Below are 17286 nucleotides of genomic sequence, written 5' to 3' on the forward strand. Positions count from 1 at the left end.
GTTTGTCAACTAACCCACCACCAGTGAGGAGATACTGACGACGCTGGAGTGCACTTAACACTCTGTGCACCTAAATTAGAATATTTTATCCAGGGGGAAATATTTTTCTAATCCACTGTAAATGTCCTTTATTTGTATTTGTAAATTTGCATTTTGCTCAGTTTATTGTCAATAAGAAATGCATACGGAGCATATCAACCACATGGAAAACCACACATGAACTGCATATCAAGCACATACACCAATACATAGTATGTATGCGATTTCACTTGAGTTTTATGCAACAAGCACAATGTCAGTGGATAACTGGCCTTAGACAGTTCAATATTTTATTACACTTATTGTGAATAGGCCATCCTCTAAGCGGTAAAATACGTCTTTGTTTAATTTACCAGAAAACAAAACTCAATATGACCTTGAGCTAATCAACTCCTCTCCTTTCTGCCTTGAGATAAAACAGCACCATAATTTATATTGAGCATGTTATTCTGCGTGGTATATATGAGACTAAAACATGATCATTATTGCTGTTATATAACATATAGTGTTATGTACAAATATATCAGAACAAATTGCAACCAGAGGAAATAACAAAGACATTGACATTGCACACAGAGCAATAGAAAACAAATTAAAACTATTTATTGCACCTCTCTGTTGTTTAAGCCACTTCCAGTATGAGAACCAGGGTTACACCAACCTACATAAAACAAGACAATTGTCTTTCTGAATCCATAGAAAGAAAGTAATAGACACAAGATGCAATCAATAAGCTTTGGTGACACAAATCGAATGCAGTTTCTTGTGCAGTATCACTAAATCTATTTTGTGCCCGATACTCAATAAATACAAAAAAATTGGTAGCGTGCATAAAGAAATATTCTTAGTACAACACAGTACAAAATAGCTATGGTTTTTATAAACTCACTTGTTTTTTAAACACTAACACAAAATCTTTAGGATATTTATTTATAATGCTAGATGGCAAAATCATCATGGTGCAGCCCAAAGTCCAAACATTGTCAGCCCGACCTGCATGACTGGGATACCTTATGCAGTAATCATGGTAGCCAGCTCCTGGGCTAGTCAGCCTATGCTTGTGTGTGGAGGAGAGCTGCTGGGCCAAAAATGTTCTGCTCTCTACTAAACAGCCATCCCCAACTCTTGACATCTGAAAGGCTTTCCTAGCCTCCCAGATGCAGTGGTGGTCAATTATGTATTTCTACTGGCATACAAATAAATATTTACATTTTTTTGTATTGAGAAATTGGTGAACAATAAAACAATACTGGTTTATTTCAAAATTGTATCTGTGTTCTATTTAGATTTTACTACTATTTAAGTATAATTCAACAGGGTCTGATGTGATGGACCCCATATCATTATACCTGGATCCCATGGGGTGCCAAAATTGCAACAACAGAGATCCCAATATTCCTCATTACCCCAGTCTCCAAAGCCCAGGGGGGCCAAGAAGAGCCTCGGTACTTTTCAGCACAGGGCTGGTAGTCTTTAAAGGTGAACTCACACTGGCTTTTTGCATCCTCGATCCCATAGAAGATCCAGCCCAATGCTGACCAGTCTGGGCTGGTTCCTGCTCCATAGGGGCATAAACCACTTTCCTGTTACTGGTGGGAAATAGTCAAGGTGGTCTTTCCTTGACTTGGTTTCAACTCTAGTGGGTATACCCAGAGCTCATTATCTCACTGTTTTAGTGGGAATCAGACCAGATTGTCTAGTGCTGGGGTTGGTTGAGAAATATGGTGGCAATACTACCTGTTTTTATTAATTTAAGGTATGGGGCTTCAACATTCTTTGCGAAAGTCCATTCATTTCAAGAGGGTGTCACTTGTATTCTGGGAGCAATCACGAAAGCATGCAAACACACCAGCACATATCAACCACAGGTATATTATATGTGAAGTGCATATCAAACACATGCCCTAACACATATGCGGTTTTCACTTATGTGGAAGTTTTAAATGCAAATGCAACACCAGTGGGTAAGAGCCTTAATGCATGCTAAGTCCTGTTGAACATATACAAAATGCTTTAAACCTCATAAGCACTTTTTATATTGATTCCCTCCAAAACGAGAGCAGAAAGCTGCCCTTCATCATCATCATCATCATCACCATTTATTTACATAGCGCCACTGATTCCGCAGCGCTGTACAGAGAACTCACTCACATCTGTCCCTGCCCCACTGGAGCTCACAGTCTAAATTCCCTAATATAGACACACACACAGACAGAGAGCGAGACAGACAGACAGGTAGAGACTAGGGTCAATTTTGATAGTAGCCAATTAACCTACTAGTATGTTTTTGGAGTGTGGGAGTGTGTTGGATTTGTGGTGCTTCTAAAATTTAAAATTTTCATATATGACACATGGAGATAAATGCATTACAAATCAATCATGTAATGTAATAATTATCGTATGTAAAATCATTAGAAAGTTCCAGTTGCCATATAATAAGCATTTTCTGCATTTCCATCCCCACATCACAAACTGCGACTGTTAGTAATTAATCGCTAAACAGCCACTGAGATGGGCCAATCATCAGGGCGGGGTGTATTGGTTAGAGAACAGTGATTATTACTGGCTATTTGAATCCATTGTCCACACAAAGTATTTCTATTACTTGGGAGAGTGCAAGCCAATCACTCACAACTATAAAGCTTTAGGCTTCAGTCTGCTGACTCTCTTACCCTTCCCCATTTCAAACTAGTGTTAAATACAGAAGTTTTACCCATTTCTCCTAAATACATTTTTAGATATGACATCTCTTAACATCTAAATGTAGCATATAACATGTTGGAAATAGATATATTTGATCAACAATACATCTGGAAAAATATTTTGATATGTTATAGAGGATGGTGAACTATACTACTGCTTCCAATTATTAACATAAAATCTCAGTTCAATCAATCAGTCATTCTGAAACCAACAAATGTGAGTGGCCGTGTTTCTGTGAAAATCCATCCCACATTTCAACTCATTGGGGTATATTTACTAAACTGTGGGTTTGAAAAGTGGAGATGTTGCCTATAGCAACCAATCAGAATCTAGCTGTCATTTATTTAGTGCATTCTACAAAATGACAGCTAGAATCTGATTGGTTACTACAGGGAACACCTCCACTTTTTTAAACCCGTAGTTTAGTAATATATCCCCTTGACTTGTCTTGGATCTATATTTAATTTTTCTGTTGGCGACAAATTATGCTACATTAGTCATTTTCCAACTTTGTCTATAGGCATTAAACGAGCCTGATTCATGTTTGGATACAACCTGCACACAACTTAGTTTTAAAGAAAGAGCAGAGAACTTGAACATAGTTCCGACCATATTCAAATCCAGGGGGATCTCAACACAAATTTCAATTTGAATCAGGGTGTAAATACAATTTCCCTAAACGGAATTCTGCCTCAAGCAGAATTCTGTTTGGCTGCTCTAAATGGCAACCTACTGGTTTTCATGGAACCATGTCACTAAATAAAGGTGTGTTTTGGCTTCCATAGTAATGATGAATGGCAACACTTTCGCAAAGGTTCACAGCTTTGCACACTTAGCACCCATGTTAATAACACAAAGCGCTGGTTTGTCCATGATAGAATAACAAATATTTTGACCCACACACATGAATAGGCCTCGACATGTGCAACACCTATGAACACAGAACACCCTAAATGTTTATGTTTAGGAGATATTTTGAATTTAACATTTGGGAGACTCTCCCAATTTGGGAAATTTTGAGTCACATTTTTTGCTTACAATATATTTTTGTCCAACAACTAGAGCCATATAGTGTAGAGTAACCCGATATATGTCTTAAATTCCATTGAATGTTTTCTTTCACTAACATAGGACTATGGGGATGTCTGATGAAATTTGGACTCTCTAATGTAGGTATTAATGGCGTTAGCCAGTAATATGGCAAATGTCCCGGCCACCGAACATGAAAAATTTTAGTAACTCTTCGGCAGCAAAAGGGTTAACAGCAAATATTTTACATAATTGAAAAATATATATATTGATTACTTCCACCTCTATTCCTCAGAAGCTCATTAATCCTCCTTCAGGTCTATATTTTTACAGCCACAATATTAGATTGTTTCTAAAACCTGACATAGTGGCGTGACCTAATTGTGGGATGAGCCTTTCAGGGTATTGTATTTTGATACCGGGTTGTTTGTTAACGGTTACGTTCAGGACCCGATTAACCAATAGGCTGATTAGGCTACAGCCTGGGGTACAAGGCTTTTGGGGAGGGCATAATTTTTATTGGTGCAAAGTTGTGAGAGGGAGAGGTATAAACTGAAATTCATTTTAAAATATAAGAGAAGATTTCTTCTCCAAAGTAAAAAGAGAACATGAAAAAAAAACGTAGTACAGTTTCAATCTTGACGTATTCCCATGGTAATAGCTGAAGACAATGAGACACCCTTGGGCAGGCGCTTGAGGATAAGACAAGGATGGAAACAGGCACAGTTGTGACAGCTGCCTCCACCTTCATATCTTCACCCACAGTAGTGATCATTCATGCCTCCGTTTTGCTATATAGTTCTGATTTTTTCGAAAATGAAATGAGTCATAAAGATTGTCGTGAACCCTTTAAAAAGCCAAGTGGAGCTAAGTTTCTAAACCAATGGAAAATAAACATTGGTGGGGGCTGGGGGGGGGGTGTAGGAAGATGGCTTTAAATTAAGGACAAGTTTTTTTTACCTACCGTGTATTTGCCTGGTGTAGAGGGCAAGAGGGCACTATTGGCACATTAGCCTAGGGCGGCCTGAACCCTTAATCTGGCTCTGCTTATGTTTCTATATATGTATTTTGTCTAACACAGCAACACAAATACTTTGCCACAAACCTGTCATTCGTTGAGGCGTTAATATAACTGTGTGAAGCGGCCTGGAGGCAGCAGACGGTCTGGATATAGCCATGGTTACTTGGCCTGTCCTGCGACTCGGCTTCTCAAGTCCTTGTAATAATATAAATTCCTCGGTGGGATGTATCCAGGAAGAATCCAAAGCAAATGAGTTGTTAAGAAAAATCTGTTAAATACAGAAACAAAATATCGGTCAGCTTTTCAGGTAAAATCATATTCCTTTCTTGCATGGAACAAACTATGTATTGAATGTGGTACTAAGAGACATTGATATACATTTATCAGCATCATCATCATCCCCATTTATTTATATAGCGCCACTGATTCCGCAGTGCTGTACAGAGAACTCATTCACATCAGTCCCTGCCCCATTGGAGCTTACAGTCTAAATTCCATAACACAAACACACAGACTAGGGTAAATTTTGATAGTAGCCAAATAACTTACTAGTATGTTTTTGTGTATAGGATACTAGAAAGCAGAGACAGTGAGCATAGTTTTGTATTATACATACAAATATATCAATGGACAGATATTTCCAGTGATGAATCGACATCATTGGAGCCTTTTAGGTACACAGTCCTCAGGCCTTAAGCTGCACGTTATCCAATAGCCACATCATGTTCACAGAGCATTTTGCAGTCCTCTAACAGAGCAGAAGCCCCTTCTCAAACAACTAACATCAGTTGGATTTTCTAATTATTTTTACTTTTTTGCAGATGAAAGATAAAAACGTTTTTTTTATGTCCTTTGCGAGGAAAGATCGTCCTCTCGGCCTCTGCCATCGCTGGACACTGGCCGTCTGTGCAACATACTAATCCGTCCATGAATACTTCAGATAGCAAAAGATACTGTACATAAAAAATTTGTTCAAATGATATACTGTAATCTTATATAATTTTATAACCACATAAATATAAGCATGATTTTCACATATATTTAATGCTTTTAAGTTAATCAGCAGAGCAATAAATGCAGATGGAAATATATTTTTCAATTATTTTTTATGAAAGATCCTGTAAAAGGCTAGCAAAGCCATTTTTACTATTGCCTATATATCATACTAATGCTCCATTGCAAATTCTTCTTAACTTCATTCTTACCGAATCTTAAGGTCATTGCAAGGGCTGTGCGACATGTGTCAGGAAAAAAAAGGCTTAGGGGCGCTGGCTCAGATGTGAGTGAGGAGCGGCTCTGGCCAATCAGAGATCAATTACATCCATTCCTTTCCAAATCCCATTTTTTATCCCAGCCCCATAAAGCCTGCAGGGTTCAGAGAACCTTTCAGAGCTGGACTGGTAGTCTCTGAGTATGGACACTGCAGTGCAGAACCGTAGCTTAAAATGTTATGATCTGGGGTGAGAAACAAAAATACCACCCCCTTGCCCTCAATTTGAACCAAATGATCCTAAAATATTCATAAACCACAAACCTTCTTCAGTGTTGCACCCGGGGCAGTCCCCCCTATCATATGTCCTTAGTTATGGCCCTGGTGCAGTGTGTCCTCAGTCATTAAGTGATCAGCTTGCTCTTACTAGAGCAGGGCAACTCATGCTCGTGTCTCATTGTTATAGTACAAACCAGCACACGCTCTCCCGTGCAGGAACTGTTTGAAGATTTAGGGTGGGATATGCTGCCGAGTTTTAATTATTTACTCTAAACAGTGCATTGTGTTTGAGGCCTAACTGCTGACCCCTGTCCACCTCTAAAAGTGCCTACAATGGGCATGTGAGCACCAGTACTGAACCATGAAGTAATGGAAGACGGTGGCCTGGTCCGTTGAATCACGTTTTTTTTATCATCATGGACGGCCAGGTGCATCTGTCTTTTTTACCTGGGACTAGATGGCACCAGGATGCACTATGGGAAGAAGACAAGCCGGCGGAGGCAGTGTGATGCTCTGGGCAATGTTTTGCTGGGAAACCTTGGTTCCTGGCATTCATGTGGATGTTACTTTAACACGTACCACCAACCTAAACAGACAAAATATAACCTTTCATGGCAAGTGGCCTCTTTCAGCAGGAAAATACGCCCTTCCACACTGCAAAAATTGTTCAGGAAGGGTTTGAGAAAAATGACAAAGGGTTCAAGGTGTTGACTTGGCCTCCAAATTCCCCAGATCTCAATATGATCGAGCATCTGTGGGATGTGCTGGAAAAATAAGTCTGAGCCATGGAGGCCCCACCTCACAACTTACAGGACTTAAAGGATTTGCTAACGGCTTGGTGCCAGATACCAAAGGACAAATTCATAGGTCTTGTGAAGTCCATGCCGCAATGGGTCTGAGCTATTTTGATGACACTTCTCCTACTGCTTTGAATGCAAAACTATCAAATTTCATTCACTTACATTTTCCATATCGCCACTTCTAAATTTTGACAACTGGCCCTAACTGTTCCCAATCCACCCTGACCACAATACAGAGCAGAATCAATTGATCATCATCATCCCGGGTCCAATCACAGAATATAAATGCAACAAAATTAAAATGTACAAGGGGAGTGAAATGGTGAAAATGGCAAAGAAAAGGCAATTTTGCCACAAATTCGACTTTAATGTCATGTTTACACTATTTCACAGTGTACTGCCTAAAGATTTGTATTCTTTCCGCACATCACGGCACACATTTAGTTGGTGGATATTGGTGATGATGAGGTGAACTGGTGTACATTAGGTGTGCTTCATAAATTATAATTACTTATTTCAAAAGAGTTGTCTTCAGTCATCCAAAGAAGGAAAAACAAGACTTTGGGGTAAATGTATTATACCCCGGTTTTTGCAACTCGCGGGAGATCGGCGTCTTCGCAGCTTAAATTTAAAGCGGCGCTGCCTTGTAAAGGGAAACTCCCGCAAGTTGCAAAAACCAGGGTATGATACATTTACCCCTTTGTGTTCTAAGGTTCTCATAGACAACAGTAATTATTCCACTAATAGTATAGGAATTACAATGAATAACGTAGTGATAATGACACAATGTGACTATATAATAACTCTCTGATTATAACAATATTATTTACAAGCAATTGTCAAAAGTACAAATGTCAGAATAGTAACAAATAGTAACAAGTTTGACATATTACCTTACAACTCATTTATATTGCGTGTAAGTGTTCATTCTGCTTTCCAATGTATGGTCTTAAATTTCCAATTTACTTTTTGAGTGATATCTTAAACAATTTCATCACCATTTGTCATAGGACTATAAATATTTATGCTTTGATTTAATGTGTAGGTGCAAATAGAAAAAAATAATGACAAAAGCTGCTTTAGCTGAGGGAGGTTAGATATAGCCGGTAATTATTATGTTTATTTAGATAGGAAAATTTATCTGTTTAGCTATGCAGCATAGCAATTTGACCTTGATGGGATCACAAGGTCAACAATTATAGGAACTCAAGCGATTCTCACGTGGTTGCTTAATATTCAGATTTTACTTGCACAAAATAGATATATAGGTAAGTGGGGAGTTTGTTGTATTTAAATAGCAAATACCACGTTATACTCCCAGCTGTATCTATGCTGACTACATGCAGAGTAATTCTGAATTCTTGTAACCATTATCATCATCAGCATAAAATATGACCTTGGAGTCATCCAAACATCTATCAGAAGACCCTGGAAGATCTTCAATGGACCTTTGAGCTTTGTTTCTTATTATTGTTTCCATAGAGAATAACTGACAGTTTAAACTGAGTCAATATAACTTCCTATCAATACTAGACAAAGTAATAATGTCACCCCGCAGGAACCTACATTCATCTGTGAACTTAAACAGGTTGTTGTGAGATGAAAGATCACACTCTCTGCTGGAAATGCTCAAACTATTCTAGCCAATTGGAAATTTGATTGAATGACCATGAACATTAGGTTGAACCAATCTTGAAAATATATATTTGTTTCTGGTTTGACCATCCTAGTGTGTATTTTATAACTGTTAAGTGGTTACTTCAGATTCGACATCTGAGTTTGAAGTTTGCAGTTAAAAAACGTAAATGCAAACTATAAAAAGGTGTCCTCTTTTTCTTAAGCGGTTGTGTGGCTAACATGCTTTCATTAAAGATTGTAAAGTGCGATAGAGTATCCCACATCAGGAACGTTTGTAAATGTCACAAGTTAAGTTTTACACTTCAATTCAATTTGTAGAACAGAAAACACATTTACACTATGCACATCCTACTAACTTCAGAAAGTGTCAGTACACTAGTTTGGTTTTTCATTAAATCATGTCTAAATGTTCTTTAAAAAGTTATTAAGTAAATAATACAAAAATATATGCCTCACAGCACTGGGGTCAGGAGTTCAATTCCCAACCATGGCCTTATCTGTGTGGAGTTTGTATGTTCTCCCTGTGTTTGCGTGGGATTTCTCCGGGTGCTCCGGTTTCCTCCCACACTCCAAAAACATACTGGTAGGTTAATTGGCTGCTATCAAAATTGACCCTAGTCTCTGTGTTTGTGTCTGTGTCTGTGTGTGTGTTAGGAAATTTAGACTGTAAGCTCCAATGGGGCAGCGACTGATGTGAATGAGTTCTCTGTACAGCGCTGCAGAATTAGTGGCGCTATATAAATAAATGGTGATGATGATGATTATGATCTATGGTCAACCTGTCATGAGTTACTAAAGTTAACCAATTAACATGTAATTTAAAGTGAAACTAACATCAATCAATCACCATGAATACGGCCCATACTTTAGTACTAAATATTTATTTATATTTAGAGTCAAATAAAAATTGCAAAAACACCACAAGACAGTGACTTGCGCAAATCCGCTCAGCAACTTTATTGATTTTAAGGTGTGCACCCACTTCCTAATTTTTGGAAACTCTCCAATAAAACTGTCTTTATTATTTACTCTATTGTAACCGTCAATGTGTTTAATTATAAACGTCCCTGTACAATGAGAGCCTGGAAGGCTAAATCAGTGACTACTATTTAAATAGGGTAGGTAGGTACCAATAAAGCTTTAAGTGATTTCAATGTAGCATGCACCAGTATAAGTGAAAAGGAACACTGCAGGGATTGTCCTGTGTAGAGATGAACAAAATTGCTGCAAAACCGAAGGTGAATCAATTTAGCGGTGGAACAAGCTTTTCCATGACAAATTCTCCTAATACAATCTTCGAGTTCTGCTTTGTCTTTGCAGTTTCATTCCGCACTGTATTTGTAAATTCATGTAATTTATAGTTTTGAAATAGAAGTGGGGACACAATGGTCAATTCATTCTACTCTCTGGTGGGGTTTGAATTCTGGGAACAACAAAATTGATAGGGTGAATTCCACATGGAACAGGCAAAGCCAACTTCTGCCAGAGCGACGTGCAAAATTCTGCTGCCGAATGCAAAGTGGGGTTAAGTATTCAGTAGATATTTTTTAAAAAATGATGCTAAGCTGCAGCTGGTTGATCGGAAATAGATCAGTAAAAAAAAGGCGGATGCAACAGTGCGGGGCAGCAGTCATTTATACTTAACAGTGGTGTTAAAAGAGACCTATCAGCAGGGGCTGGCCGGAAAATTTTAGCCCAGGGTGGGGAGACTCTGCTCAGCATACTACTAGGAACATTTCAAAGGAAAAAAGATGCATTGGGAAAATATTGCCTGGTCTGATGTATTCTGTTTCCTGCTCCTTAGTGCTGATAAAAAGACCAGCATATAGCAGAATCACATGTCTCCCCAGATCCATAAAACAAGTGTTGATGGTAACGTAATGGTGTGTTATGTGTTTTCTTAGCCCATATTGGGTCACTACTAGGTAAAACAATATTTAAATGCAACGGGATATCTGTCGAGCTTGTGTATCCCTCATAGCAGCAGTAAATCTTTGAGCTTTTTCAGCAAGATGATGCTCCTTGTCTCAAGATGTAATGTGAGGTTTGAGTTTAGGGAGCAGGAGGAGCTATTTTTTTAAATGTGAATATTAATTATTTAATGTAGGGGCTGTTTGGGGAGAAAGTAGGTCTATTTATTAAATGTGAATACTATTAGTTTAATACAGGGGCTGGTTGGGGGGGGGAGTAGGTCTATTTATTAAACATGGATGCTATTTATTTAATGTCTGGATGATTGGGGAAAGGAGCCCTAGAGTATTTACTCATTGCTAGGCTGGGTTGGGCACTAAATACAGAGTACCTAAACACCAACATCAATTAGCCCTACATGAGAAGAGCGATGGAAGGCTTACTGATAATGTTTTCCCCGGATAGCTTGGAAAAGAGGCTTTACAGAAATGCGGCTCATCAACAGGCCGTCCGGCCAAAATGACGTCACTATAGAGCGCGACACTCTTATTCCTGGTATTACGGTGGTCATTTAAGGACGCGTCGGGTGTACCGGCGGTACAATGTAGAATGGTTTGTAAAAAAAACATTGCACCACCGGTACACCCGGCATTCTCATCAATAAAGGTAGCCCCACTTATTCTCATCAATAAAGGTAGCCCCTCTCATTCTCATCATTAATAAAGGTAGCCCCTGTAAGGAATTACTTTGACATTTGCACCTCTGACCACTAGAGGTCTCTGTATTTGCAATCTTGCCCTTAGATTTGCCCTTATCCAAGATGGCCAGTTTGGAATCAAAGAGATACCATCTTGGATCCTGTTTCCTGTTTGGGCCTATAAATGGCACTTCCTGGTTCAGACATATGCTTGAGTATTCTGCTTGCTCAGTTCCTGCTACCTGCTACTCTACCTTGCATTTGTGACTACCTGCTTGTGTACCGACCCGGCAAACGTCTGACTACCCTCTTGTGTACCGACCCGGCAAACGTCTGACTACTCTCTTGTGTACCGACCCGGCAAACGTCTGACTACCCGCTTGTGTACCGACCCGGCAAACGTCTAAGTACTCTCTGGATATCTACTCAGCTATTGGGCTTCAGATAATACCACCGGTATCATTACAGTCCCGCTCATTCTCATCATTAATAAAGGTAGCCCCACTCATTCTCATCATTAATGGTAGACCCTCTCATTCTCATCATTAATGGTAGACCCACTCATTCTCATCATTAATGGTAGACCCACTCATTCTCATCATTAATGGTAGACCCACTCATTCTCATCATTAATGGTAGACCCTCTCATTCTCATCATTAATGGTAGACCCGCTCATTCTCATCATTAATGGTAGACCCGCTCATTCTCATCATTAATGGTAGACCCACTCATTCTCATCATTAATGGTAAACCCGCTCATTCTCATCATTAATGGTAGACCCGCTCATTCTCATCATTAATGGTAGACCCACTCATTCTCATCATTAATGGTAGACCCTCTCATTCTCATCATTAAAGGTAGCCCCCAATCACTCTCATCATTAAAGGTAGCCCCCAATCATTCTCATCATTAAAGGCAGCCCCACTAATTCTCATCATTTATAAAGGTAGCGCCACTTAATTTCATCATTATGTTAATCAACAAATGAGGCTAAATGAAGCAGTACTTCAAGAGATAAACACTTTACACAGTACAACTCCTGATATCAGGATATTTGGCTCCCCACAAATGTACGAGCACGTTTAGTTTGCAGAGGCCCCTTGTTGTTTTCAGCTGGACTGACTATCTAGCCTCACCAATACTAATACCAAGGTATTTTGCAGTGAGCATCCATTGTGCTTTGAAAATAAGACTCATTATGTTTATTGTGAAAGATCCAAGTGTCTGTTCATTACAACCAAACACTGAGACATCACTGGTAAGTATTATTGTTGTGGTTAGAAAATAAGATTTTATTTCATGTGTAATCAGTTATCTTTCCAGAAGGCCTAAACTGGACAGAACTGGACATTGATTTTATTTCCCTGTCCACACTGACTGCTGGAGAGGTTTCTATTTTACAGGCGAAGCATGAAGTGTTCTGGAACCTAAATTGCTGTATATATCCATCTGCGGCTGCAATTTCCTCTTTTCTTGTTCCAAGGTCTTCTCCGGGGGGATTACTGACTCTCAGTGTTCCATTTAAAATATACAGTGTCCCTGTCCCATTATCTTACATGGTCTCCCAGCTATCCATAAAAAATTAAATGTGTGAAGCACAAATATGCCAGCTGCTCTCTGTGTACAGGGCATACATGGGCCTTTTATAGCATGGCATAATTAATAAGGCATGTTTTATTGTCATTTTTATATTCAGTATAATAGTGCATATTTGTATTTATTTCAGAGAGAGCTGGCATGTTGGGAGAAAATTAATATTATGTCTTATTTATAAAGTGCTGACATGCTACTCAAAGGAGTAGTGCTAGAGGAATAGGAGGTTGGACTTTAATATGACACTTATATTTTGCACAATGCCCCTCTAAGGAGTTTTCTGCCCCTCCATACATTGAGGCAAACGTCTAATTTGCAATAGATTACCCAGAAGAGTAGAGTAGGTATGAAATTTAAAGTGCGCTGGGTGGATCATATATGCACACATTTGCAAAACCAGCATTGGGTGCTCTTCCGAAATTACTGCTAGTGTGTTAATAACAACCTCAACTAACCCAATCTGCTTTACCCTGAAATTCCAAAAACTATTAATAGTTCAAAATGATCTACTTTGGTGGGCTACAGATTTTTTAAAAATAGATGATGAAGAGCCACTTAATTCTGTTACTCGTGGACAGAAATTGGTGGTAACCTACACTATATGGCCAAAAGCATGTGGACACTCCTTCTAATTAGTTTGTTTGGCCATTTTAGCCACAATCATTCTTAACAGGTGCGTAAAATCAAGCACACAACGATGCGATCACCATAGTCAAACATTAGCAGTAGAGTGGGTTGTACTGGACACTTTCAATCTGCCACTGCCATTTCTGCCCTATTAGAGTTGCCCAGGTCAACTGTAAGTGCTGTTAAAGTGAAAAAATATAGGAGCAACAACAGCTCAGCCACAAAGAGGTATTTCAAATAGCTCACAAAAGGGAACAACTCCATATGGATGTGATGTTAAGGTGTCCACATACTTTTGGCAATATAGTGTACCTGAATTACCTTATAGTACTTCAGCCTGATTGTGATCTGCTGGGATGTTGACAGAAGCAGCTTCACCAGTGTCCAGCATTCTCTAATAAAACACATCTCTGCCCATGTTCTAGAGTATTGTCTAAGCCTGCATTCAGTGCTACCATTGGAATTGTAACCAAAAAGTACAGTCAGTTGTCCCCCCAAAATGTGAAGCTGTATCAGTAATCGATAACCAATAAGTTCACACATACACTCCCCTCAAAAAAAAAAACTTAATGTAAAAGAAATAATTGTTTTATAACAGCTGTAACAATACTGAAACCCCTGCTCCCTATTGAGTGCTGACAGCCATGGGAGTAAATGGACAGGTGTAACCTTGGGCAGCTTAGCTGGCTTAAGGGGCCATGAGGAGCTTGTCAGTGACAGGCTGCTGGGACAACTATATCTCCCAGAAGCCTGAAGATGCAGTGTATTCTGGGAGCAATCAGCATAAAGGCCCCTGTAGAGTGCCAATCACACTCCCCTCTGGAATGACCAGCGACATGTGTGGACACGGGGAGAGTATGAGAGTCTGCTGTGCTGTATGAAGTGACCAGCATGACTATGTTGCCTGAGGGAGAGTCTGGAACTCAGTGCATGCCATGAGGCACAGGATCAAGCCATTAGTAGACCCAAGGTATACCACAGCAAGTTGTTAGGCCCAGGGCTGTAAGTAATGATGATCCTTACACACAGAGGACCTGATTCATTTAGGCACATAAATCGGGCATAAGCATATATGTATTCAACTACAGGTGGCTCTGAAGAACCTCTCTTGTTGTATACGGGTCCAGGTACGCTCTGCATATACGGCACCTACACCGGACCTGTAGCTGGTGCATGTGATACAGAACAGGAAAACCTGTACCTTAGAGATGAACTAAGCTTGAATCGGATGCTGCTAGATACACTCGACATTGGCATGCCCTTACTTTACATTGACTATGTGCATACACCCAGTCCCCTGTTCTGTCCATGAAACCGCAGGCTGTCCGAAGTGCCCTCGAAGATGAATTGCATACACTTGCCTTCACTGTGCAAACGACTGCAATATACAACATGTATCGGCATTTAATGAACCAGGCCCAGAGTGTCACAAAGCAATTATTAAAGATCATAGGTATCATTTATGATCATAGGGACAATAAATATATTCGTGCTATAGATTATATTTATGATCCCTATTGTTAACTGAATAACCCTGGGAAATAACAGAATTATTTTGGAGACAATATTGTCATTCATCTACCCGAAACAGTTGGATATTAGAGTGGCTGAGAGATCTGCCACAAACACGTGTTCTGAGTTTGACAAAGGACAACAACATATAGAGGTGGCCACACTCTTCTTATAGTCACGTTTTTAACAAGGGTTAATATATTTGCTCAGGAGTGTGTGTAAGATTTCTTGCTTTATTAGTTTAACATATAGATAGGGAGTTATTAATATGTTAACATTTATAAGTTTGCAATTCAATTGCTATTATATGTCAGATATCTTTGTGTTTGCTCATGTTGCACTGCATTATTTTTCTATTTTAACCCAGTCCCCTTTTCCTGTCTTTATTAATAAACTTTGGTGTGTCCCCCTTTAACATTTATGGTATTAAACTGTGTCAGGCGAGACAGGGAAGGGTTCTTATAGGTCAGCAGCTAATGGGTGAAGTCTTCATCCAGTACCTGCTTAGAGCCTAGAGAAATTGTTGTCAGGGGAGGCGCTACAATGCGACTGTAATATTATTCAACATTTCATCAGACCTGCCCAGGGGTTACATTGCATTGAATTGCAGTTACAAATATAAACTAGATTCCATAAAATATTAAATTACAAATACACATTTGTCATAATTTTTCAGCAGAACCCTCTTGAAATATGCCCTCAAACTTGGCTAATTGTCCACCAAACTGCATGGGTTTGCAGGGCAAGATAGTGGCAGTTGCAGAGGCCAATAGGAGAGGTTAGGGCATTCCTTGTGGACTGCGAGATTATGATAATGATATACAGTGGTAACAAATATACATTTTTAGGGACGTTTCTTAGTTTGCAGAAAGGGATGAGGCGAATAGTGGTTCACCAATTTGAAGCAGAACCAGAACAAACCACCAGCGTCCATCATGTAACTATATCCTTGTGAATTAATAAACCATTTTTGGGAACATTACTTCAGTCCACAACTGTCAGTACATCTAGCCAACAGGTTCACACTAAGCTACACATGGACCAATCCAATTTTAAGGAATCCCTATTTTAGTTTCACGTCAAACAATTCTGCATTTTTTTTGTCACCACCAAAAAAGGGATGCAATTACGTTATTTCCCTATTGAAAACATAGGATAGGCAAAAACCTAAGCGACTGCTCATTTAGAATTTCCGTTGTCGTTGCATAGGGGAGCCTATTGTATAGTGGTGGATCAGTGCAGGTCTCTTATCAAAATAACCTACAGGCATGGTGTTTGTGTGCAAACTGCATTGGGAAACGCATATAAGTGCTATGCTCACGTATTTTATAATTGGTTGACATGAAGGTTCCTGTAGTTGATATGCCGCGTGCACATTTGCACCTGTACAGATGTTACCTGCATAGAGGTTTTCTCATTTATTTCAATGGCCCATTCACTTCAGTGGGGTTTCCAGTGGGTAGAAACTGCATTGAAATGAATGGGCTATTGAAAGAAATGGGAGTGAAATAAATTTGTAGTATCCAGGCTCCTTGGCCACAATTGCCAGTTATCTAAGAATCCCTGTGTGTATCTACAGCAAAAGCACCTTGAAGATAAAGTAGCTTAGCTCCTCTATGCAAGCAATGAACAGCTATATGTCTCCATAAATGCATATTTGAGTATGGTATATCCCATTATCCCTTTCTATATCTGTTAGGGTTCTGCCCTATTAATATTATTAGCACACATTCTTATTTTAGTAGCCAGACAGTAAAATGCCAAATATCATGCAGGTGGAAACCCTACTTACACTAGCACATGGAGATTGTCTTTGAAGGTGCATTGCTCAGATGACCGTGGCATATACATTGCAAGTAGCTGGCAGTGTGAGATTTAGATATTGTTAAAAGGAATTTTTGATTTAGCAGTACTACAGTATTAATACCCAGAAAATCATAGGTATTGTTTTATTATAGTAGCAATACAGCTTTTATATCTAGCCATTACTCACAGCAAACACAGTTAGAATGTTAAAGTTGTTACCTTGCAATTAGGTGTTTTCTTTTCAACCCAACATTTCCCTGCATGTGGAGGGATGGTTGACGTATAAACATGTGGAAAAAGAGGAATAATCTCGACACTGGATGATGGGGAAAATCCAAATGCAGGGGAGTGTTCCCCAACCCACTGTGAAAAAGAAAAGAGTAAAATTGGTGATATAGCACAAAATACAGAGATGAATA

General features: G+C 39.2%; 1 protein-coding gene across 2 annotated transcripts in view; it reads right to left on the reverse strand.

Annotated features, from left to right (window-relative positions):
• The window catches only part of TCERG1L (transcription elongation regulator 1 like), a 171527-nt gene that overhangs the window by 129840 nt on the left and 24401 nt on the right, over positions 1-17286 (reverse strand). For both annotated transcript variants that reach the window (XM_075216030.1, XM_075216029.1), the window contains exons 2-3: positions 17087-17230; positions 4877-5060 (exon numbers count right to left, since the gene is read on the reverse strand). In XM_075216030.1, the coding sequence (XP_075072131.1) occupies positions 4877-5060; positions 17087-17230 (328 nt within the window). The remainder of the gene's footprint in view (positions 1-4876; positions 5061-17086; positions 17231-17286) is intronic.

Source organism: Mixophyes fleayi, chromosome 6 (assembly GCF_038048845.1).
Source record: "Mixophyes fleayi isolate aMixFle1 chromosome 6, aMixFle1.hap1, whole genome shotgun sequence".
Taxonomy (NCBI): Eukaryota; Metazoa; Chordata; class Amphibia; order Anura; family Limnodynastidae; genus Mixophyes; species Mixophyes fleayi.